Source organism: Macrotis lagotis, chromosome 1, assembly GCF_037893015.1.
Source record: "Macrotis lagotis isolate mMagLag1 chromosome 1, bilby.v1.9.chrom.fasta, whole genome shotgun sequence".
Taxonomy (NCBI): Eukaryota; Metazoa; Chordata; class Mammalia; order Peramelemorphia; family Peramelidae; genus Macrotis; species Macrotis lagotis.
The window spans coordinates 782,383,958-782,409,430 of NC_133658.1; the positions used below are offsets into that span (position 1 = coordinate 782,383,958).

General features: G+C 34.4%; 1 protein-coding gene across 4 annotated transcripts in view; it reads right to left on the reverse strand.

The window, feature by feature from the left end:
* Nucleotides 1–25,473, reverse strand: part of CWF19L2 (CWF19 like cell cycle control factor 2) — a 167,352-nt gene that overhangs the window by 111,869 nt on the left and 30,010 nt on the right. For all 4 annotated transcript variants that reach the window (XM_074216603.1, XM_074216602.1, XM_074216600.1 and 1 more), the window contains 3 exons: nucleotides 14,564–14,673; nucleotides 13,583–14,289; nucleotides 2,690–2,786 (listed from right to left, as the gene is read on the reverse strand). In XM_074216603.1, coding sequence (XP_074072704.1) covers nucleotides 2,690–2,786; nucleotides 13,583–14,289; nucleotides 14,564–14,673 — 914 coding nt within the window. The remainder of the gene's footprint in view (nucleotides 1–2,689; nucleotides 2,787–13,582; nucleotides 14,290–14,563; nucleotides 14,674–25,473) is intronic.

Here is a 25,473-nt window from a genome sequence, read left to right on the forward strand (position 1 = left end):
AAGTTCATATGAGTTATCAGTAGCAGTAACAGTACAACATCATTAAGCTCTTCATAATTAGTCTTTCTCATCCACCCCTCTATGGTTCCCCTGAGTCTTGTACTTAGAGATCAAACTTTCTGTTCAGCTCTGATTTTTTCAATAGGAAAGTTTGAAAGTCCCCTGTTTCACTGAAAGTCCATCTTTTCCCCTGAAAGAGAATGTTCTGTTTTGCTGGGTAGCTGATTCTTGGTTGTAAACCAAGATCTTTTGCCTTCCAGAATATCATATTCTAAGCCTTATGAGGCCTTAATTTAGATGCTGCCAGATCCTGTGTAATCTTGATCATAGAGCCATGGAAGTTGAATTATTTGTTTCTGGCAACTTTTGGTATTTTTTTCTTTGACTTGGGAGTTTTAGAATTTGGCTATAATATTCCTGGAAGTTTTTTCTAGGATCTCTTTCAGAAGGATAAAGCACTGGCCTTGGAGTCAGGAGTACCTGGGTTCAAATCCAGTCACAGCCACTTAATAATTACCTAGCTGTGTGGCCTTGGGCAAGCCACTTAACCCCATTTTCCTTGCAAAAAAAAAAACCAAAAAAAAAAGAGAAGGAAATTGGTGATCAGGAGATCAGGAGGAGATCAATTTCTATTTTACCCTCTGCTTCTAGGATCTCAGTAAAATACAATTTTACTGTATTATTTCTTGAAAAATGAAGTCTAGGCTCTTTTCCTGGTCATGACTTTTAGGCAGCCCAATAATTTTTAAATTATCTCTCCTGGGGGCGACTAAGTGGCATAGTAGATAAAGCACCAGCCTTGGAGTCAGGAGTACCTGGGTTCAAATGCGGTCTCAGACACTTAATAATTACCTAGCTCTGTGGCCTTGGGCAAGCCACTTAACCCCGTTTGCCTTGCAAAAAAAAAAAAAAAAACCTAAAAAAGAAATTATCTCTCCTAAATCTATTTTCAAGGTCAGTTGTTTTTCCAATGAGATATTTCACATTTTCTTCTCATTTTTTTTGAAATAGTTTTATTTCTTCCTAATTTCCTGCAAAATTATCAGTTTCCTTTAGTTCCATTCTGCATTTGAAGGAGTTATTTTCTTTAGAGAGCTTTTTTATCTCCTTTTCCAGCAGGCCAATTTTGCATTTTAAGGCATTCTTCTCCTCATTTGCCTTTTTTTTGTATTGCTTTTTCCCATTTGGCCTAAACTGGTTTTTGGCATATTATTTTCTTCAGTATTTTTTTTGTATTTCATCAAGCTGCTGATTTGGTTTTCATGATTTGTCTGCATCGCTCACATTTCTCCTCCCAATTTTTCTTCTACCTCCCTTAATTGTTTTTCAAAGTCTTTTTTTAGTTCATCCATAGCCTGAGTCCATTTTCTATTTCTCTCAGAGATTTTGGATACAGAAACTTCAATTTTTGTCATCTTCTGAATCTTTCATGGGACCAAAATAATAATTTTCTATGGTCAGATTCTTCTTTTTCTTTTGTTTGCTCATTTCCACAGCCTATGACTGATTTACCACACTCCATGGCTTTGGGTGGGGGGGGGGGGGGGGTGGAGAAAACCCACAGGGACCTTAATTCCTCCAAGGTCTTATGAGAGGCTCTGGACTGCTCTCTTGCCTGTGCTTTGGTATGTGCATGACCCCAGGTCCTCCCCTCTGCTCTGGAACTATGAGAATGGTTCCTGCTTGGCTATGGTGGTGTGGGGACCCAAACTGCAACCTGGATCTGAGTATAGGCAAACAGCTGAGTCCTGCCCCAGGGAGAACAGGAAGACCTCTGTAGTCTCCCCCAACTCCCTTACTGCCTGTGGGCTACACTCTGGAGGTGTAGGCTGGCTTCCCCAATTCTTGCTGCAGGTTCTCACCATAGGGCTGCTCTGAGGCCAACGCTTGCCCCGCACTCACTCTGGTGCGGCAGAGTTCTGTCACCACCCCTTCAAGCTGTTCCCAGTCATCCCTGGGCCAGGAGGTCTGGAAACCGCCCCCTCTGCCAAGGATCCAGGCATCCCCAGGGATCTATGCACCTGGCTCAGCTGTGCTGAGGCTGTAGCTGTGGCTGCACTCACTTTTTCCATCCCCTGGTCCTGGTGAAATGGACCTTTCCTGGGGACCTTCTAAGTTGTCTTAGACTGGGAAATTGTATCACTCTGTCTTTCTGTGGGTTCTGCTCCTCTAAATTTTGGCTAGAGTCATAATTTGACAATTTTTGGAGTTTTGGGGGAAACGAATTTCCAGGAATTCCTGCCTTCAGGCTGGCATCTTAGCTACACCCCCACCAAGTATTTTCTTTTAATAGAAGTACAATAAACTGCCTTCTTGTTGACAACTTCAACTAACATCCCTGTTACCAATACTCAATTCTGTTGGGTTTTTCCTTGAAAATTCTTCAACTCTGTTCCAGTGCCCACAATGATCATCCATAAAGTATAAAGAAAATACATAGCATGTAAAACACATTCCTTTTCTTGTACTCAGAACAAAACCAGAAGAGATTTCTGAACACTTCTATTATGATATATAAATATTTCTGTATTCTATATGTAATCACAAAATACCTTCTAGTTCTTAAGGGGTTTTTTTGCAGTTATATTTCACTATCAGTTAAGTGACACAAAGGACAAACCTTTCCAACTTATGAGGGGCCATTCTATTAACCAGTACTCTCTATGAAAGCAACCAATAAAACTCTCACCATTTTCCCCATTAATTCTGCCTTGATAATCTTGGCTCCAAGTTTATTCATCTCATCTTCACTTAGAACTTGGATAGGCCCATCTTCTGAACTGTATCTGGTTGAAAAAAAAATAGTATCAAATCAATAGTATTATTATTATTTTAAAATCTTCTGTAAAATGTAGTGTCTAATCAATGCTATTAGACATTTATAAAATATCAACATTATTCAACCTAGTCCACACAACCATGCTTACATATTTAAGAAGGTTTTTTTAAAGGAGAGTCAAAATATAGTTTCTGACATTTAAGATAACTTTTCAAGGGTGGTGCAGTGGATAGAGCACCAGCCCTGGAGTCAGGAGTACCCAAGAGTTCAAATCTGACCTCAGGCACTTAATTACCTAGCTGTTTGGCCTTGGGCAAGCCACTTAACCCCATTTGCCTTGCAAAAACCCAAAAAGAAAAAAATAACTTTTCAAGTTCCAAAAAAGCTAATATATTTAAAATTCCCAAGAGATTCTTCAGCAGGTATATTCATAATTTAACTCTAAAAAAGCAATTAAGAGATATCATGGCATTAAGCACTTCAACGTATTCCATGATAACATTACTGTCACAATTCAAATGTGCCATATTCCATGCAACTTAACCCTCCAACTATGACACCAAAGTAGCAAAAGTGATAGTTACCATCTTTGATACCAACATCAGCTATAAAAATATAACCTAAATCATCTCTCCTCTAAATTTCTAGGTTTATATCTGTTATGGCATTTATCAATTTTATATCCATCATAGTTATTTGTGTCTATTGAAATAAAAACTTTTTTGTGTTTGTGGTGGCCAAAAGGAATGCTGATCCCAGGTTAAAAGACATAGGTGCCATCAATTTGAAATTGGAAATTCCATGTGATGGAATACTATTGGTCTGTAAGAAAAGATGAGTAGGATTTCAAAAAAACCTGGAAAGACTTAGATGAACTGATGCTGAGTGAAGTGAGCAGAACCAGGATGACATTGAACACATTAACAGCAATATTATGCAAGAATAAAGTATTACAGAATTAGCTCTTCTCAACAATACAGTGATCAAAGACAATTCCAAAAGAGATAATAGAAAATGCCATCCAAATCCAGAGAAAGAACTATGAAGTCTGAATGAAGACCAAAGTCTACTATTTTCACTTTTTTAAATTTAAGGGGTTTTTTTTCTCATTTTTCCCCTTTTGTTCTGATTCTTTTTTTCACAATATGTCTAATAAGGAAACGTGTCTAACATGACTGTATATGTATAACCTACATCAGATTATCTGCTGTCTTGAGGGGGGGATGAAATGGAAGGAAGGAGAAAAATGTACACAAATCTTACAAAAACGAATGATGGGGCAGCTAAGTGGTGCAGTAGATAGAGTACTAGTCTTAAAATCAAAAGGATCTGAGTTCACATGTGACCTCAGACACTTGATACTGTGTGACCTTTGCCCCACAAAAAAAACCCAAAATAAAAATGAATGCTGAACACTATCTTTACGTGCATTTTGGGGAAAAAACATACAAAAAAATGTAAAAAAAAATTGGAAATTCCTAAAAGAACTAAATTCCGTAACACTTAGCCCAGAATCTCAAATGTAACATATTACATATAATGTTTACTAAAGATTATTCTCTATTTGAGGCAGCAAGGTAATACAGCAGAGGTCAAGAGGTCAAGAAAAAGGGAGGCCTGAGTTCAAATACAACTTCACATATTTGCTGCTATTGTTCATCTTTATTTTTTTTTTAGGTTTTTCGCAAGGCAAATGGGGTTAAGTGGCTTGCCCAAGGCCACACAGTTAGGTAATTATTAAGTGTCTGAGGCCAGATTTGAACTCACTTACAAGTAAAATGGATTTAAGTGAGGGAGAGTTGCACAAAATCATCATCAGCCTCACTCTCTCTTCCAGTCATCACAGTGGCAGGACCAAAGTCAAAATGGTTAGTGATAGGCCAGGATGAAAGGGATGATCTTGGCATCTTCTGATAATCAAGTTCTGAAGACTATGTAGTACTTGCATGCTTCAGCCTCCTTCGTGGCTATTAGGATAAATTCTCATCTGCTCATTCTTCCAGAAAAGGCTTCATATACATAGATATCCTCTTAATTCACCATTAAATAGGTTTGAAGCCTGCCAGTTACTCTTAACCTGATTTAGTCTGTCTACTGAGATGGTTTACCAGGGTGTGGCTACTGTATATACTATAACTTCTTAGAGCTAGAAGTGAGAGTTGGGTAAAGGTGGTCACCAAGAGTGGATGAGCATCCCTGAAAAAAGTGTGTATGGCACATTCAGGGAGGGTTTGCACCTCTGGGATGAAGACACTTACTAGCTGTTTAGTCCTGCTTGTCAGTTTCCTAACATGGGGATTAAATGAGATAATTGTAAAGCATACTGCAGAGTCTTTAGTAAATAGTAGGTACCATATAAAATGCTTATTTCTCAATCTCTCTGCCTTTCCTCTATTTCATTTTTTCCCTAAATTCTATACAATTGATTTTACCTACTACAAATCTCAAGCATAGCATCAGCTGAAGTCTCTATACTATTCTAATTTATCACATCTTCTCCCATTTCATTGTTCAGAAGGAACAATTCAAATCTTTTCTGCTTTCCACAAATTTCCAATCATATTAGTATATACTACACTTAAAAAAGAAAACCAAACCCTTCTTCTACATCACTGAAACTCCAACCATTCAAAGTAAACATCCTCAAATTCTCTGTATTTTAGTCTTCAAAATTCCCCTGCTTCCATTTAGTCATACCTTAAAAAAGGCATATCCTTCTACTACTAATTTATTCATCAATATTTCATTGTTCCAGTTGATTTTATCTAATCTAAACATATAGAGTTCAAGTTTTCCCTCATTACTCCAAGGATATAGAGTGTCCCTAAATGTATGTAGTTTTAAAAATCTCCTTAAAATGACATCCAAAATACTTTAATAAATTATATTAAAACTTGGAACTTCTATTATACTAAGGAAATTATTTTTGCAAAGACAAAATCTTTCTGGAAGTGTTAAAGAAAAGTTTATTCTAAATAATAACTTCTCAGGCAAGATGAACTTGGCAATGATCTCTATAAAAATTTCTCCAACCATCTTTCCATTTAAGACTAAAATAAACAATAAAGGTACAACATTAGTGCAAGCAAGAGTTGTTTTATTACTTTTTACATGCCTCGCTTGGTACTACTATCTACATTTTTATCTGCATTTTTCCAGTTGGAAAATATTGCATTGAACTTGCTGTCAAATTATATTATACATCATTCATGTTCTATTTTAAATGCAATTTATTTGAATTTCAGTATTTATGATCAGGATTCCAAAATGAAAATTTTGACTTTCTAAAAAAACAAGCTATTACTCAATTTGTAACCTTTGTCCAATTCCCAAAATATACACACTGAAAATTTTCACTTACATCCTTTGAAGATTATCATTATCAATATTTGTTAAGTAACTATGCACATATCCTACACTAAGTATGAGGATTCAATACAGATTATGTTCATGTTCTATATCTTTTCCTTTAAATTCTATTCTTCCCCATGCATGAGATACTCTGATTCACTCATAATTCTTTCTAACTTCTTAAACAGCTTATAAATCTTCTTATTCTTCTTACAGACCTTCTCCCTTTCCAATCAAATTTAATTATTCTCATTTAATACCTGCCAATCAAATTAATTATTCTCACTTAATACTTGCCAACCAATAGTTGATATGAAGAACTAAGGAAGAAATGGAAAAGATCTGTTTCTCTGGTACTCCTACAAAAACTCCTCTTACAGTCCTTCAGGGAATTAACTATTAATTCAGCCTCAGGGACAGCAGTGCCAAGGATATTATTTGTTATTGGATGGCCCTATATTGTGCTGACACCATTCCAGCTGAGTTACCCCCAGTAAAGAAGGAGTAAAGAAATAACTGTCACCTGACAGCATATCTCCCCTTTCTTTGTACATTTTGAGTTTCAATAAGTGAAATGCCTGATGTTATTGCTCAGTCTTTCCTTCATTCGTATGTGTCCTCACATGTGTGAAAAGTAATTAAGCATTTCAAAATAAAACTAAATGATCTTAAGTTCAATAAGATTAAACAACTTGCCCATTGTCAACCAGGCAGTATCAGAGTCAGTATGTAAACACAGATCTAGTGACTCTAAATTCAGAGTCCTTTCCATTATACCACTTTGACTCAAAAAGAATCTTTCAAGGATGTAGTCTGATGATTTCTAATATTTGCTTATTTCATAGACACAGAAAATAAAACAAGATGTTATTTAACTGCTAAAGTATATATGCTCACAAAACTGGTGAATACACTACTATGTCTATATATCCCAAAGAGATTATTAAAAAAAAAAAAAAGGAAAAGACCCATATGTTCAAAAACATCAATCTGAGCTCCTTTTGAAGTAGCAAAGAATTGTAAATTGAGGGATACCCAGCAATTGAGGAAAGGCTGAATAAGTTATGGTATATGAACATGATGGAGTACTATTGTTCTGTAAAAAAATCATGAGCAGGTGAACTTCAGACTTGCATGAACTGATGCTGACTGCAGTGAGCACAACCAGGAGAACACTGGACACATTAAGAGGAACATTATGTGATGATCAACTAACTATGAATGTCTTAGTTCTTTTCAGCAATACAGTGATCAAGGACAATCCTAAAATACCTCTTACGGAAAATGTCATCCACATACAGAGAAAAACTATAGATTCTGAATACAGAGCAAAATATACTTTGCTCACTTTTTTTAAACTTATTCTATTTCTTACTTTCTCATGTTTTTTCCCCCTTAGTTCTAATTCTTCTTTTACATCATGACTAATATGGAAATATGTTAAACACAATTGTACATTACAACCTATATCAGACTGCTCACTGCCATGGGAAGGGGACAGGGAAGGAGAGTGGTAGGGAAAAAAACTAGAATGGTATTATATTTAAATGCAGTAACAGAAGATTGCCATTGTGGTGCTTAACTGCATGAAAGAAGGTCAGAAGGAGATCAGAACAAGGATGATTTTAAAACTATATTTAAATTTATTATATACTTAAAAACACAAGCTGTATAAAATAAAAATTCATGGTTTCTGTTATCTGTTAGCATTTGTAAAATTTTTAAATTAGCAAATAAAAATAATAATGAGGGGGCAGTCAGGTGGCTCAGTGAAGCACTGGCCCTGGAGGCAGAAGAACCTGAGTTCAAATTTGACCTCAGACACTTAATTACCTAGCTGTGTGATCTCAGGCAAATCACTTAACTCTATTGCCTTGCAAAAACAATAAATAAATAAATAAAACAAAAATGAGGGAACTGGGAAAAAAACAGCTATAAAAAGAAGAAAGTTCAAAGGATTTGGACCTAGATGAGATCATCTAGTCCAATCTCCTCATTTTAAAGGTGGGTCAAAATTTAATCGCTGCAAAGTAAAGTAATAGTAAACAGCAGAGCCAAGATCCAAACCCAGGTACTTAACTTCCAATCCTGAAATAAGTTGCAGTTATTTAGAAGTAATATAATAGGCATAAAAGTCGTGCACTTAGGTTCAAAAAGTCATCAGAGTAAGTATTAGATGTAGCAGAAATAATTAAAAGACAATTGATGTGAAAAAGGTAAAGAAGAAAGTTTCAACCCAGCAATAATCAGTCAACAATCAACAATAATGTGATAATGCACCTATGATGGCCAAGCTTTGAAGTAAGTGCTTGGAATAGAAACAACTCTAGCCTTCAAGGAGTTTAGAATCTAGCCAGGAGAGACAATACATATATTATTCACAAATATATAATCTAAGAAAAAGAACATACATACATGTATGTATGTATGTATATATACAAATATAGACATATTAAGTGTAGCTAAAGAAGTTCGGGTAATAGCTTGAAAATGATACTCCAAATTTTAGTGATTTTTAAGACAAACCAAAGAAAAATACATTTTATCAATATGTGGGATTAAATGGACATCTGCCCAGTCTTGGAATGCAAAAATTATAAATTATGTAAGTAATCTGAACATCTCTTATACTAACTAATTTTAGTATTAACATGTATTTTAACACACTAATACAATAGTAATTAAATGACAAATATAGTAAGGAATTAAAGTGAGTTGTAGGTATATAAAAAGTGAAAAAAGACATTGATTTACACCAGAAGAAAAAGCAAAGAAACTATTATTCAGGATAAAAGTACTGGACAGATTCAATTTTCCCAAGCTTTTTTTTTTTTTTAACAACAAATAAATGCTCTTAAGGATGCATTTATCACTATGACAACCAAAATTAAACTAGGAAAGAAAAATACACAGGTATTTCTCATATTCTAAAGTTATGTTCTGTAATACCTAAAAACAAATCCCCCTAACTTCTATTATAAAATTTCTCCCTTAAACAAAAAAAAAAGTTCTAATTGATACAATTAAAAACTTGTAAAAATGAGGGATTCAGGTGGAGTTCAACCCTACAATATTTTCAATTTGGCAGCAAACCAGCAGCACAATTTCTACCGGGTCAATGTTTTATATTTCTAAGGCTTTGCAATTATTTCCCAAATGCAAAAGTGCCTTTTTCAAAGGTTTCAACAGGAAGCCAAATCATAGCTTCTTCTGTGCTTGGAGGTTCTATGACTCTACATCCAAAGATGCCTAATCTTTACCTTCTCTTTCCTCCTTTCAGATTACAATATTGCACAATCTGTAAATAGATGCTGTGAGAACAATGATATAGTCCCATCTAAAGATTTCTTTTAAATTTAAGGCTTTATTTCATGTATTTGAATTACTACCCAATGTCATCAAATACATAAATTCTAAATTATATATCCTGAGTTTACTTAAAGCAAGGGGTATTTTTATTTCCATATAATATTGTTTGCAACATCCTAAACAACTTATTCATATCTAATATTACTCAATGAATATCTGCCTGCACAATTCACCTAACCACAGAAAACAAATAGAAAAGGACAATTATATTTACAGGGACAGCAAATTTGGAATTCAAAATCATAATACCTACTGATAAAAGAAAAGATTTCAGATTTCAAAGCACACAGCAACCAAAAGAAGTTGAGGGAAATAACATGTTTTAACAGTGTTAGCAAAGAAAGCAATAATCTAATGTTGGGATCAAATGATGACATTCAAATTCACCCAGGATGTTGTCAATACATAAGACAAAATCATTATCCCTCAAATTTTCACTGCTCTCTCTTTTAATTACAGCTCTCCCCTTTCCCCCTGAATCCTCTCCTATTTGTTATATTTTATCATTCAAACACAATCAACTTTATAATATTAATACTGTCTTCCTTATCAACTCATAGGGCAGCTTATGAGTCCCACTTCAGAAAATGCTACTAACAACTATGCCACTTTCAAATTCTGGCTCTCCTGATCCTAGTTGATCTTTTTTAAAAAATGTTTTAGGTCTAGTCTGAGACTCAAAACTACAGGTTTGCAGCCTAAACATCACTGACCCCAATACACTCAAGCAAAAAATGTTGAAACTAAAGTAACATATTGCCCATCACAGTCATCAAGTCAACAAGCATCTAGGGGTAGCTAGGTGGAGCATTGGCCCCTGGAGTCAGGAGGACTTGAGTGCAAATCGGACCTCAGACACTTAATAACCACTTAGCTGTATGACCATGAGCAAGTCATTTAACCCCATTGCCTTGCCAAACAAAAAAACAAAACAAGCATCTATTAAGTACCTACTATGTGCTATTGCTTTTAACTAAAGCATTGGGAAGACAAATAAAGTGGGAGGGAACAAAAAAAGTTCCTGAGAGGGACTACGCTAGGATAGACCTGTCTTGAGAAGCTCAATATGGTCAGATCCTGAGAGAATCTTCTCCTACTCCTTTCTTTTCCTGGGGTCCTGACTCTTACTGCCCGTGGGATTCTCATTGGAACTTACTTGGAAAGAGAATTTTGACTCCATTTTTAAGGGCTTCCCAATGACTTTCGGGGACATAGAAGACTCTGAAGTTGACTAGACCAAGTCTTAGATTGAGAGAGATAGCCTGGTTTTGACTGGAGGGAATAAAAATTCTTGTGACACCAGAGAAAGAACTTTCTTTGAGGGTTGCTACTTTGGAAAAGTTAAAGAGACTCATAATTCGAAAAAGTCATCCAAGCCAGTTCATTTCTGGAGAACAATTTCTTCTCCAATATTTCCAACAAGTTATTAAAATCTATTATCAGTTCTCTGGACTTTGAGATTCAAGACAGAAATCTAGTGACTTCTTCCATCTGAGGACTGCCCTCTCCACCCCCCCCCAAAAAAAAAATCAACCTGGCAATTTGTTCTCACTATAAAAACTCAGTGCTACAGTACTGAGGTGATAGGCACCCAGAGGTGCCACACTAGGACAACCTAGCCCAACGACTCTGAGCTTCCTGATAATTTCCCTGAAAAGATCTGGAGGAAAAAATCGGAAGTAGGATAACTTAAAAGAGAAGGTAGTAAATATTATTCAAGAAATGGGAGTCCTGGGTGGCTAGGTGGCGCGGTGGATAGAGCATCAGCCCTGGAGTCAGGAGTACCTGAGTTCAAATCCAGCCTGAGACACTTAATAATTACCTAGCTGTGTGGCCTTGGGCAAATCATTTAACCCCATTTGCTTTGCAAAAAAAAATGGAGTCCTTGAAAACAAGAATAGAACAAATAGAATTCAATGACTCTAAGAGACAGCAAGAAATAACATAATGAGAAAACTGAAAAACTTGAAGAAAATGTAAAACATCAGGTATCAAAAACAACTGACTTAGAAAAATGGCCACAAAGAGATAATATAAAAATTACTGGGCTTCTAAAAAGATTGTTATAGTAAACAGTTTGGATACTATATTTCAAGAAATCATAAATGAGAATTGCCCAGGTTTATTAGGATCACAAGGCAGTGTAAATATAGAAAGAATTCAGAAGTCATCTCTTTTTAAATATCCCCAAATAAAAACTCTGAGGATTGTCAGAGTCAAAATTCAGGACCCTCATAGCAAAGGGAAAGTATTGCAAAAATCCAAGAGCAAACAGTTCAAGTATCAAGAAGTTATAATCATAATTGCACGAGACTTTGCAGCTTCAACTATAAATAAGACGCAATCTTGAATACAATATTTAGAAAGGCAAAAGACATGGGCTTACAGTAGAGAATAAAATATCTGGCAAAAATTGGTATTAATTCTATATGGGGGAGAAATGGACACAACACAATAGAAGATTTCAACAAATTTTTGTGGGAAAAATCAGACCTGAGTAAGACATTTGGAACAGAAACACCTGAGATCAGAAAAATCTAGAAAGGTAAATTTATTGGAACAATTGGAAGGAGTTGTATAAAATAGGGGTAATATTTTAATGGGTGAGGGAGAAGAAACTTTTAAGCAATCCTCCCTTTAGAACCTTAATGTCTTCAGACCATATTAGAAGGTGTTTGGTAACTACAGTCTTAGGGTTTGAAGAGTGAGTGATAAGCACAAGCAACACAATGGAAGGAGGGTGAAGGCTTTCTATTTCTCAAATTAAATTACATAAGAAGTATAAATAAATGGATCAAAGAGACTGAATACAAAGTTTTGGTTTCAAGTATATCAAATCTCAAATGGGTAATAATGAGAATATTAATTCTTGATCCTGAGTGGGAATTAGAACTAGAATCTAAGGTGTTTTAGATAGTCTCGTAGACAATTGGGAAATGGTTGAACTAAGTGATATGTGGATGTAATGGAATCTAACCATAGCAAAGGATGAGAAATAATTTCATAGAATCCTGAGTGGTATAAACTAATGAATAGTGAAATAAGTATAATCAGAAGAATTTTTAAAACAACAACAATGTAAAGAGAAACAACTTTGGAAACTAATGAATACAACCTGAAACTAATGAATACAATCAAACAACCAAGTCTGAAGAAGACCTGGAAATCTCTAGAGGGTGTTACCTTCCTTCATACAAAAGGGGATGGACACAAGACGAAAAAAGAAAAAGATGTTTTTTTAGATTTGATCACTGTTGGGGCAGCTAGGTGGCGCAGTGGATAAAGCACCGGCCCTGGAGTCAGGAGTACCTGGGTTCAAATCCGGTCTCAGACACTTAATAATTACCTAGCTGTGTGGTCTTGGGCAAGCCACTTAACCCCATTGCCTTGCAAAAAAAATTTTTTTAAAAATTTAAAAATTAGATTTGATCACTGTGTGGATTAATTTTGATTGTTTTCAACTTCACCCCATCCAGCCCCTTTTTTCATTTGAAGGAAGAAAAGGAGATTAATGGAAGTCTGAGTTAATAATAATAATAATAATGACTATAATAATGTTTTAGAATCACTAATATTTTAAATTCACACAAGGGAAGTTCAGCTAAAAATATGAGAAGCAGAACAGTTTTGAAATTGTAATTACAGCAGTGGTATGCAGAAGAATTTATATGTAATTCTTTTGGCGGGCATGTTTATGTATGGAAATTCTTTTTATAATGTTAAAACTTATTAAAAAATTTTTAAAAACTTAAAACAGTTCCTGCCCTCAAGAAGCTAACAATCCAATGAAGAAGTAAAAGTAAATCACTATATACAAAAACGATATAATACAAGATAAATTGGGGGAAAAAATCAGAGAGGGAAGGCACCAGCATTAAGGGAGACCAAGATCATCCAAAACAATAAAATGAATTTGGAAAAAAAAATCAGATTTCCATCTTAATGTAACTAATCTATCCTCTTTAATAACAAACAATGTCATGAGTTAGAAATTCAAACCTCATAACAGGCCATTGATAAATATTTTAAGAGATATTCAATTAAACCTCAAGTAACCAAAATGAAAAACAAATCACAAAATACCCAGATAATGAAGTCTTAGCTTCCTGTAGAAATTCTCTTTTCTCAGATGAAGGACTTGAATTTTCTTCCTGTGGTTTTTCTCTCATGTTCTTTGAAATTTCTTGAATATCAGCAGTACTTCTAGTGGATTTAAAGAACTTTTCATCTGAATTCTGTTTCTCTCCTCCTCTCTTTTCATGGCTCCATGAGAATGAACTCTGTTCAGTGATTTCATTAGGTTTTAGAAAACTTTGACTCAAAGAATTTTGGCCTAACAATGCTGAGGAGGTGGGTGGTTCAGAATCTCTACTATGAAATGATAACTCATCATCTTCAGAAGGTCTCAAGAATTTGTGTTTGAATTGACCAATTAAAGAAAAATCTTTTTTCTTTGAATCATAATCTTTTCTCAGTTGATATGATTCATTTCTATCTGTTTCCATAAATTGTGACTTATTGTCTCTCTCATCTCCTCTAGATTTTTCTTTACTAGATTCTTGATGACTTGTCATACTTACTTTGCTATAATTGCCATGTGAATATGGATTATCAGTATCCCTATTAATATCACCTATATAATGTTTCTCCAAGTTTTGTTTTTTGTTTTCTTGCCCACTCTGCTCTTTGTCTGAGTATCTTGATTTCCTCCACCGTTCTCTTCCATAGTTATCACTTTTTGTTGCTGATTTCTTAGCTTCTTCTAATCTCTGTTGAAATGTCTCCATTGACTACAAAAAAAAGGAAATGTATTTTTTAAATGTTTAAAGTTATATTCTGAATTAATTTGATTGTATTTGTCTCTAAGGTTTATGGTAACTATATCATGAATTCGTTTTAAATGCTAACAATTCTGAATATAAATGTCTTCACAAGCAAATGAATTACAGTTTTAAAAGCAAGTTTCAATCAAAAGTCTCCATGGTATGCTAAAGTGATAAAGTTAAAAAGGTTTTAATTAATTTCCTTAATCCAAAAGAAATTCTTCTTAAAAGAGATACTAACCCCATATCTCTCTGCTACAATATCCTCAAAATTTCGATTTTGTTTCTCAGCTTGTTCTTTCATTCTTTGGTAGGACTTTTTAAGCCAGCTCAATCCACCATCTTCTACCACTGAAATTAGAGGGCAAACAAAAATAAATTTAATCTGACGGTATTTTAATGTGATTGAAATCGTTACTTCTATAATCTGTATTTTCAAAAAGACAAACTGAGAACCTTAGACAATTATGCCTTTATTTTCTTTTTATATACTTATGTCTAAAGAAAAAACAAGAAAATGTACATATTTTAATATGTGAAATGTCAAAAAAAATCAGAAAAGCTTCCATATCTCAGCTCACTAAGTAAACATCTTAAAGCAAACTTCTTACAGTGAACTTTTAGCATGGATAACAGCTGCCCAGAATAAGCTCCAATCTGAATTGCTGGAGGGAAGTAACCTCTCACAAATCTACTGGAATATCAGAGCATTTTTACATAATATTATCCACAATGCCTACCAACTCATCATTTGTGAGGAACAAATGAGACAATGTAATTAAAATACATTGAAAACCTAAAAGCGTAATTAAAATACATTGAAAACCTAAAAGCATAATTAAAGAGTTTAACATGCTAAATTTAGAGGGTCATGTATATGAACTAGTCCCCTGTTTCAAGGTATTTACAATATAGTAGCACATATGAGTCAAAGGAAAAAGTCATCCTTGAGATAAAAGGGCAGAAGATAAAATGCAGAGTTCAAATGAAGAAAATATACAATGAGAAAATTAATCTGACTTATTTAGTGGGAAAGTGAATAAAAGATTTCATGGAAGAAATCATTTGATTTGGGTCTTGAAGGATGGGTTGAATTTCAGTGATGATAGTAATTAATTAAGCATTAAACTTAATCATTAATTAATTAAGCATTAAGCATTAAGCTCTAAAGAATACAAAGGACAAAAAAAAAAAATCCCTGCCTTTAAAGAGCTTATATTCTGTAGGAAAATTCAACATTACATAGATATATTTTTTAAATACCCCAAAATGGCAAGGGATAATAGGAAAAGGAAGGGAGAATAGGACTATCAGCACTAGCACCTGGAGAATTAACAAAGAAGAATTTAAGCTAAAGTTCAAAAGAAAACTAGGGATTCTAAAAAGCAAAGGTGAAGAGGTAGTGTTTTCCAAAGTGATGATATGTCAAAGGAGCAACAACAATGACAGTTTATGGCAAAATAAGGTCAAAATCAGTACATGTTTCACATATAAAGGGTGAGACCATAAGCAAATTAGGAGAGCATGGAATAGTTTACCTGTCAAGATATATGGATAAGGAAGAATTAAGAACCAAACAAGATATAGAGAACATTAATGTAAAATAAATAATTTTGATTATATAAAATTTGCAACCAAAATTAGAAGAAAACCAGAAAATTGGGGGAATAGGAGGGATGTGCAACAAGTTTCTTTGATTAAAAATCTCATTTCTCAAGCATGTTGAGAACTAAGTCAAATGTATAAAAATACAAGTCATTCCCCAATTCATAAATGGTCAAAGGACTATGAACAGGCAGTTTTCAGATGAAGAAATCAAAGCTATCTATCAACACTGGAAAAATTGCAAAAATCACTACTGATTAGAGAAAGGCAAATAAAAACAACTCTGAGTTCCTACCACACACCTTTCAAATTGGCAAAGATGAGAAAAAAGGAAAATGATAAATGTAGGAAAGGATGTGGAAAAACTGGGACACTATTAATATTGCACTATTGGTGGTGTTGTGAACTTATCCAATCATTCTAGAAAGCAGTTTGAAACTATGCCCAAAGGGCTATAAAACTGTGCATACTATGATCCAGCAACACCACTGCTAGGTCTATATCCCAGAGATCATAAAAAGGGAAAAAGATCTATTTATACAAAAATACTTATTGCAGTTCTTTTTGTGATGGCTAAGAATTGGAAATCAAAGGAATGTCCACCAACTGAGGAATGGCTTTAACAAGTTGTGATACATGATTGTGATAGAATATTAATATGCTATAAGAAGTGACAAGCAAGATGATTACAGAAAAACTCAGAATTACATGAATTTATGCAAAGTGAAATGATTAGAACAAACAAAACAGTGTACACAGTAAAAGCAATAGTGAATAATGAACAACTGTAAATGACTTATTCTCAGGAATGCAACGATTCAAGACAATTCCAAAGAATTGGTGATCAAAAAAGCTATTTGCCTACACAGAAAGGACTGAAATTTCTGGAATATGTACAAATATGAAAATATTTTTAAAACAAGTTCCTGGAAACCAGCTTAAGAACAACTAGATTAGATGATCTCCTACAATACTACAAGCAAAGTTTACTGCTAATTATATGCTGACAAATATTATATGCCCTTAAATGCATTTAAAAAAGGAGTTGGGGGGATTTAAATTATTTATATAAAATGTACTTTGAATTTAGGGGAGAATCATTTTAAGAATTTTCTAGTTTCAAGTTCATTCATCCCCTCAGTGCTCTATTTGGGGTGACTTTTAGGAAGGCTATCTATAATAGTCACTGCTACTTCTTGTTTGGCTCTCTCTTCTTAATTCTTTAAAGTTTGGATTTTGACTTCAGTGTTCAAACAAAACTGCTGGTACAGCTTTGTGATTTCATCATTGTAGGAGAAACTCCCAGCAGATAAATTCCTCACTGATAATAACTTCAATTCCTCCACAAGAGGAACAAAACAAACATAATTAAGTCTCCAAGTTCCAATGATAAATTTTTATTAACATAGTCAGATTGGCTCTCTGACAGACATACATTTCCAAAAATCAGGCCCATAAGACCTATAAAAGTTAGCATTCCACTGGCATAATCTTAGAAAATCCAGGATCATGAGGATACATTGCACTAGGATTTAACAAAGGTATTAATAATCAACAATATATGAATATAAATTATAGAGACTAAGAAGAAATTCTTACTTTTAAAATATTTTGTCTAGATAGCAATATAGGCAAATAACTTAATATACACACACAAAAGTTTTACAAGTCTTAAAGTACTATATAAAAGCAACCTATTTTTACTAATAATCATGTAAATCTATTAGTGATGGATTCATAACGTGAACATTTTCAAAACAATTCCATTGCTATTATATTTCTTAGATTAGTATTCCATAATTTATATAATTGCTATCAATTTGCACCCTATTCTCCTAAGTATTAATCCCTTAATTAGAAATAATATTGATTAAATGTTAATGAGATTACAGAAATTTATTTTTAATTCTTTAATATTAGAAAAAAAGTAAATATGGGGAAAGGAACAAAGTGATTCTTTGCAATTATTTCAAGTATACTAGAAACTAGTAATAGATGATGAAAAAAAATCATACCACAAAATGGCACTGGAAATATTAATGGGTCACGATTGTTTGTCAAAAATAGTCTTCCCTAACTACAATGTAATAACGATTTCTACTAAGGAAATGGAAGAAAATTAGATTTCATTTTTTAATTAGGAATTCAAAGAATTACTAAAAATTTGATATAAAAACTAATTCCATATGCAGTATAAGAAATAATGTTGCATAATTAATAATTAATTTCCAAAATCTTTCAAAATGATTGTCTACATATGCATTTAATTATCTCTCAAAAAAAAGATCAAATGTATTATCTCTATGAATATGATGTTGAACTACAGATCTAGTCCAAATTCCTCAACCAAATGCCTTCTGCTATCTTGACTTTGGCATTTCAAACTCAGCAAATCCAAAAAAAAGAACTCGTTTTATCACTATCATTCTGACAAAAAAAAAAAATCACATTTCTAAATTATATGATTTCTATTGGTGACATCATTTTCTTCCAGGTTTGCAGGTTCAAAAACAATGATGACAAGCATATATGCGTATTTCTAACTGTTCCCTAATCTTCATCTCTAATCAATTACAAGTTTTAACAGTTCTATCTTTAAAACATCTTCTGCACTTCTCTTCTCCATTCACATAGCCTCTATCATGATTCATCACTTTTTTACCAACTTTTGTTTGAACTACAGAAACAGCTTTCTAATCAATCTTCATACCTCTAGTCTTTCCCCTTCTTTTGCCCTGTAGCTGCCAAACCAAAAGTCTTAAAACATATCTAGGAGTAAGCTAGGTTGGGGCAGTGATTAGAGCACAGGCCCTGGAATCAGGAGGACATGAATTCGAAGCTAGCCTCAGACACTTAATAACTGCCTAGCTGTGTGACTCTGGGCAAGTCACTTAACCCCACTGCCTTAAATAAATAAAAAAAATTTTTAAATATATCTGACCATAAATCATCTCCTCACTCAAAAACATTATATTTTATTAGCAATAGGATAATATATAAAATCCTCACCTATCACTTAGAGCCCCACAAAACAGAAACTTACACATAATTTCCTGTCCTATTCCTAATCACACATAATCTACATTCTAGTCAAACAGGTTCATGACTCCATATTTTTCCGTTCCAATGTTGGAATGAAGTTTTTCCCTCATTCCCACCTGAAAGCCTGGCTACATTCCTTGAAGATACAATTTGATGCTGCCTACTTTCTTAATCACCTCAGTTTTGAGAACCCTTGAAATTACTTTGAATACTCTACTTCCTTGTGAATATATTATATTATCTCTACTAGAATAAGGGCAAAAACTATTCCATTTTTGACTCAGTATCTATTGAATATAGTACAATGTCTTGCATGTTTGTGACAAGCATGGTGGAGGTAACTAGAAGGGATGGTAGATACAGTGTTAGGTTTAGGAATCAGGAAGACCTGAGTTCAAATCCTGCCTCAAACACTTATGAGCTATTTAACCCTAAGTCCATATAACCTCTCTTAGCCTCAGTTTCCTTAACTATAAAAATGAGGATAATAACAACACCTTCTTCAGAGACTGTTAAGAGGATCAAATAAAATAACTTATATAAAGCAATTTGCAAACTTGAAAGCATATGAATAGCAAATGCTATTTTTCCACAGACAATAATTATGTTAAACTTAATTAGCAGAGTTAAACTGACAAATGTTCTGAATTAAAGGAAAATTTAACAAGTAAAATTTTTTGAAAATTTTAAGTCATTTTAAAAGTCAGGAATAAAAAAAGTCAGGAATAAATTTTGAATCTACTGCTACAATAATTAATATTATGGTATTATTTATATGTCCAGTCCTCATTTGTTCCTATTATTTGCTTAGTTTTACATGATATAAAAATCAATATTCTATCTATATAAAGTTATATATACTCATATTTACGAGTGACAAATACCTTTGAAATAAGTAGAGCAGATATATATTAGTATTCCCATTATATAACTCAGAAAACTGAATTGGGAATTTAAGTGAGTTGCTACTGGAAGCATCGCAAGTATATGCTAATTATGCTCTGGAATCACTACCAAAGTCTTATTCTACTGACATATGATGGCATGAAGGTTATCCATGGATTTGAAGGCCATGGCAGTAGAATATAAACACCTACCAAGGAGAATAGACTTTATGTACAGACTGGATGAAATTCTGGCTGTGGTCTGAAAACTTCAGCCACAACATCAATATCATCAGATTAAGTCTGCACTGATCTGCATCAATGTAAAATAATATTCAAACCAAGAGAATAAAAGAACCATAGGAAAGAATACATCAATACAGTGTGACCATTCGATATATAAGGATGGGGTCACTATGGTAGTATGAAAAGAAGCATTCTTTTTTTCCCAGCACAGCTCCTCTACAACAATCTAGACACCATTCAAGATTGGGAGAGCTAAGGTTTTTGTCATAGTTGTTGTTTTAATAACTTAGAAGAAAAGTTTACTTTCTGTATCTCTTAGAACTATAAAGGATTGGCAATTAACAAATTTCATCTTTAGCTACCTACTGGTCTGATTTTTTGAACGTGCTAGGTGTTCTGCATCACCAATGATAGATAAGAGATACAAAACAAGATTTAAGGGCAAAGTACTAAAAGAATTAACTGTTTACATTAAACATCTAACTAGGTAATAAATGACACGGCATAAACATATTACATTAATGACTTATCATGTCTTGCCTAGAATAGCACAAAATGAAAATAATTTCCAAGGTGGGGAAAAAAGAGACTTACTATTTAAAAGGTCAAAATTTATAAAAGATGGGGCAGCTAGGTGGCACAGAGGATAGACTCCGACCCTGGAGTCAGGAATATCTGAATTCAAATTCAGCCTCAGACATTTAATAATTACCTAGCTGTGTAGCCTTGGACAAGCCACTTAACCCCATTTGCCTTGCAAAAAAAAAAACCCCAAAAACCTAAAAAAAAAAACAAAATTTATAAAAGAAACATGTAAAGTGTTTATTCATCCTTGGAGTTATCTATTCTAGAGTGGTATTTCAGTAGAATTTTTCAATCTGAGCCTTTATTTACACAAGTGGGAAATGACGTTTCCTAATATAAAAACAAAGGTCTCAATAACAAGTGTAATTCAGTTGGCAACGAATGCTCTCTAAAATGGCCAGTGGCTCAAATTAGTGACTTCCCAAATATTAAAGATACTAATATTTACTTTTAGCATACATGGAAGAGATGGAAGAATTTGATGAAATGAGCAAACAACTTTTTTAGCTTTAAGAAATATTAAGAGCTCAAAAAGTAATCAGTGCCATTGTGAGTTGATGGCAAAGAAAAAAAGGGAGGGGGGAAAGAAGGGAAAAAATTAAAGATGGAGAAGATAAATAAATGAATATGCTGAGGAAAGTAATGATGCCTTATTCACAGGCTACTAATCCTTATATCAGAGAACACCTGGCAACTGAAAAATCTGATTTAGACTAAATCAAATATTAGTTTTCAATTAGTGAAAAGTTAACAACATGGAATAGTTAGTAGTTTTATTGCATTAGTTCCAATTGTTAGAAAAGGATGCCCAAGTAAAAACCAGATATGCTTTTATAAAATGATCATTCATTTTAAAATCAGGAACACAATAGAATAAAACATGCTTAAGATATTTAGAGTACTGAGGCAAATTTCAGTTCAGATCCTTATTCTATAAACATTAAAAATTCAGCTCTAATGAGTTATATATATGGTGCTTATTTACCCCCAAATAACTAAGTATCCTAAGTAACCTCACTTGCCTGGATTCATAATCATTTTTAATGGCTAAATGTTTTCAACTAAAGGCTAATTTTTTATACTAATACACTATAATAGTCCTAAAGAAAGGATGGATCAAACAACAAGTCACAGTAAGTCATTTTTCCAGCTCAGATCCAACTTAGTAAGACAAGCAGAGAAATCCATGGGTAATGAAGCAGAGACATGAGAAGTGAAGGCAGATAGTCTTTTCATGCTCAGGGGCAGAAAGAGGGCCAAGAAAGGAAACACCAGGATAGAGGAGCTCCCAGGGTATCACTGAATTGGCACTAATGCAAGATCCAGGATGAAGAAAAGTGGTCACATGAAAGCATGGATCTGCCCTAGGTGGATACCAAGTTAAAAACCAGTGCTGTGGCTCCAAACCCAGGAGAAAAGGAAAGAAACTTAAATTCTATCCTCCACCCCAACATATAAGTGAGATAACCAGGGCAGGAGACTCACTGCAAAGAGAAGTCAACAAGTACAGTACCTTCCACTGGACTATGGGGGCTGGGATGTGAAGTGTGGGGAGAAAATGACATGTGAACCTCACTCTTATTTGAACTAGTTAAAAGAAGAAAGAATATATACATACAAAGTTGAGTGGGAAAAGTCATCTTATGCCACAGGAAAGTAGGAGGGAAAAATATAAGGGAAAAAGGAAGAGGGAGAGAAAAGAAGATGTAGATTAAGGGAAGCACTAATCAGAAAACAGACTCTTAAAGAAGGAATGGGGGGGAAAAAGAAAAAATGTAAATGAATAGGACAGAAAAGAAATACATTGCATTTAAAAATGTAAATGGAATGAATAAACACATGAAATGGAAGAGGATAAGAGAATGGATTAGAAAACTGCATTGAACAATATGCATCAGAAAAAAATCAGAATTAAAATAAGAACCTGGAGCAAAAAAGACAAGCATGCCAATCATGATCTCACTCAAAAGAAAAAAAAAATCTAAATTGAAAGAGATAAATATGGAAATTGCATTTTGCTCAAAGGTACTTATAGACAATGAATTAATAACAAAACTGAACATATATGCATCATATGGCAATGCATTTAAATGTTTAAATCTAAAGTTAAATGAGTGATAGAAGGAAATAGACAGTAAAATTATATTAGAGAGGGATTTCAATTAGCCCCTTTCAGAAATAAAATAAAAAAGAGGTAAAAGAAATGAATAGAATTTTAGAAAATTTGGATATAATAGACTGGAGAATGCTAAATTGAAACTGAAAGGAATATACCTATTTCTCAGTTCTGTCTGACATTTATAAAAAAATTGACCCTATATTAGGGTTAAAAAAAAACTTTATAAGAAAATATAGAAAAATAGAAATATTAAATGAACTTTTCCCAACCAAATGAAATAAAAATCATCTTCAATAAAGGAAATTTAAAAATCAAATTAAAAATTATTTGGAAACTAAATAATTTAATGCTGAAGAATGGATGAGGAAAAAAAATATGACAATGGGGCAGCTATGTAGCACAGTGGATAGAGCACCAGCCCTGGAGTCAAAAGGATCCGAGTCCAAATCCAGTCTCAGATACTTAATAATTACCTAGCTGTGTGACCCTGGGCAAGTCATTTAACATACTGCCTTACAAAAAACTAAAAAAAAAAAAGACAACAAACCAGAATTTATGGGGTAGAGCTAAAGCACTACTTAGAAAAAATGTGTAATTCTAAACATTTTAATCAATAAAAAGAAAGAGCAGATCAATGATGCAAATAAAAAAGAATCTGACAAAAAAATAAAGAGAAACTGACAATTTAAAAAATCCCAATAAAAAGATAGCATAGATTTTATAGCAAGAAAACCAAATTACCAATATGAAAAACAAAAAATGGTCAATTTATAACCAATAAAGAAGAAATAAAAGTCATTCTTAGGAACCATTTTGCACAACAAAATACCAATAAAATTGATAATCTAAATGAAACAGATGAATATTTATAAAAACAAGAATTGTTCAGATTAACAGTATGTATGCAAGATGATGAAATACTCATATTTTAGAAAAATGGCTTAAACAAGCTATAAAGGAACACAGTTGAAAACACTCCACAACAAAAAAATTTTACATTTTTATTTAGAAAAGTGAAGAAATAATGTTTGTGGATAGGTCAAGCAATAAAACAAAATGACAATATTACCAAAATAAATGTATTTATTGGGGTGGAGCTAAGATGACTACAAGAGTGGATCTTGTCCTAGTTCTCTCATAAATCTTTGAAACTAAGGACTCTAACTAAACTTTCCAGAGACAGAACCCACAGAGGGACCCAATCAGGCAGTTCTCCTACTCAAGGTAACCTGGAAAAGAGCAGAAAGGCTCTGCTCCCCAGGGTCGGAGGGGCGGCCTGCCGGAGGGGTGGCCCGTCAGAGCCAAAGAACTTCAGCCTCCCGGAGGCAGCCCCAGGGTGCTGGGAGCCTCGGCTCACAGCAGTGGGGGGAGTCTCCTGAGCTGCACCTTGGGGAGCACCGGGCACAAAGTGGAGGAACAGCTGGGGACCTCTGCCATAAGTGAGCACATGAAACCCAGCCCTCAAAGCACACAGCAAGATGCATTCCAGATCCAGGAAACAGAAGAAGGCAGGAGCCCCTAAGCAGGAGCCCCCAGGGCATGAGCCCATTGATCCTAGAGAGGGGAGTGAAGAGAGAGAGACTGCAGAGCTCTTCTGTCCTCTGCCCCTGGAACAGGACTCTGGGGCTCTGACCACATTTAGATCCTGATGGAAGTCCAGCCCCCCCCAGAACAGCAGGGCCCCCCCCCACCTGACGCCGTCGGGGAGGGGGGAAGCTTGTAGTCATTTACAAACCAGGAGGGAGGACAGAGCCCCACACACTGAGACCCTTGTGGGAGTGCCCCAAAAGCTCAGGAAGCACCCCAAAAACAGGCTTAGACTGGGAAAATGAGCAAGCAGAGAAACAAGAGAAACACCATTGAGAAATACATTATCTATGAACCCAAGAAGGATCAATATACTCAGTCTGAAGATGAGGAAACACAAGCTCCTGTATCTAAAGACTCCAAGAAAAATAGAAATTGAGCTCAGGCTATGAGAGAGCTCAAAAAAGACTTTGAAAATCAAATGAGGGAGTTAGAAGAAAAACTGAGAAAAGAAAGGAGAGAGATGCAGGAAAAACATGAAAATGAAGTCAGCAGCCTAGTCAAGGAAATCCAAAAAAATGCTGAAGAAAATAGCATGCTAGAGGGTGGCTAGGTGGAGTAGTGGATAAAGCACCGGCCTTGGAGTCAGGAGTACCTAAGTTCAAATCCGGCCTCAGACACTTAATAATTACCTAGCTGTGTGGCCTTGGGCAAGCCACTTAACCCCGTCTGCCTTGCAAAAATACCTTAAAAAAAAAAAGAAAAAAAAAAAAGAAAATAGCATGCTAAAAACCAGCTTAGGTCAAATGGATAAAACAGTTCAAAAAGTTATTGAAGAGAAGAATGCTTTAAAAAGCAAAATTGGTCAGAAGGAAAAAAAGATAAGAAAACTCTCTGAGGAGAACAAATCCTTCAGACAAAGAATAGAGAGTATGATTTTTCTTTATTACAATGAGCTACTGCAATATAGAAGGGGGGAAGGCAAGGGGGAATGAGGGAATCTTTGCTCTCATCAGAGGTGGCTAGGAGAGGAAACAGCATATATACTCAATGGGGTATAGGCATCTGGAGTAAGAAGGGGAGACGGGGAAGGGGGGTGATGTGGGTGATGGAGGAGAGGATGGAACACAGGGGGAGAGTGGT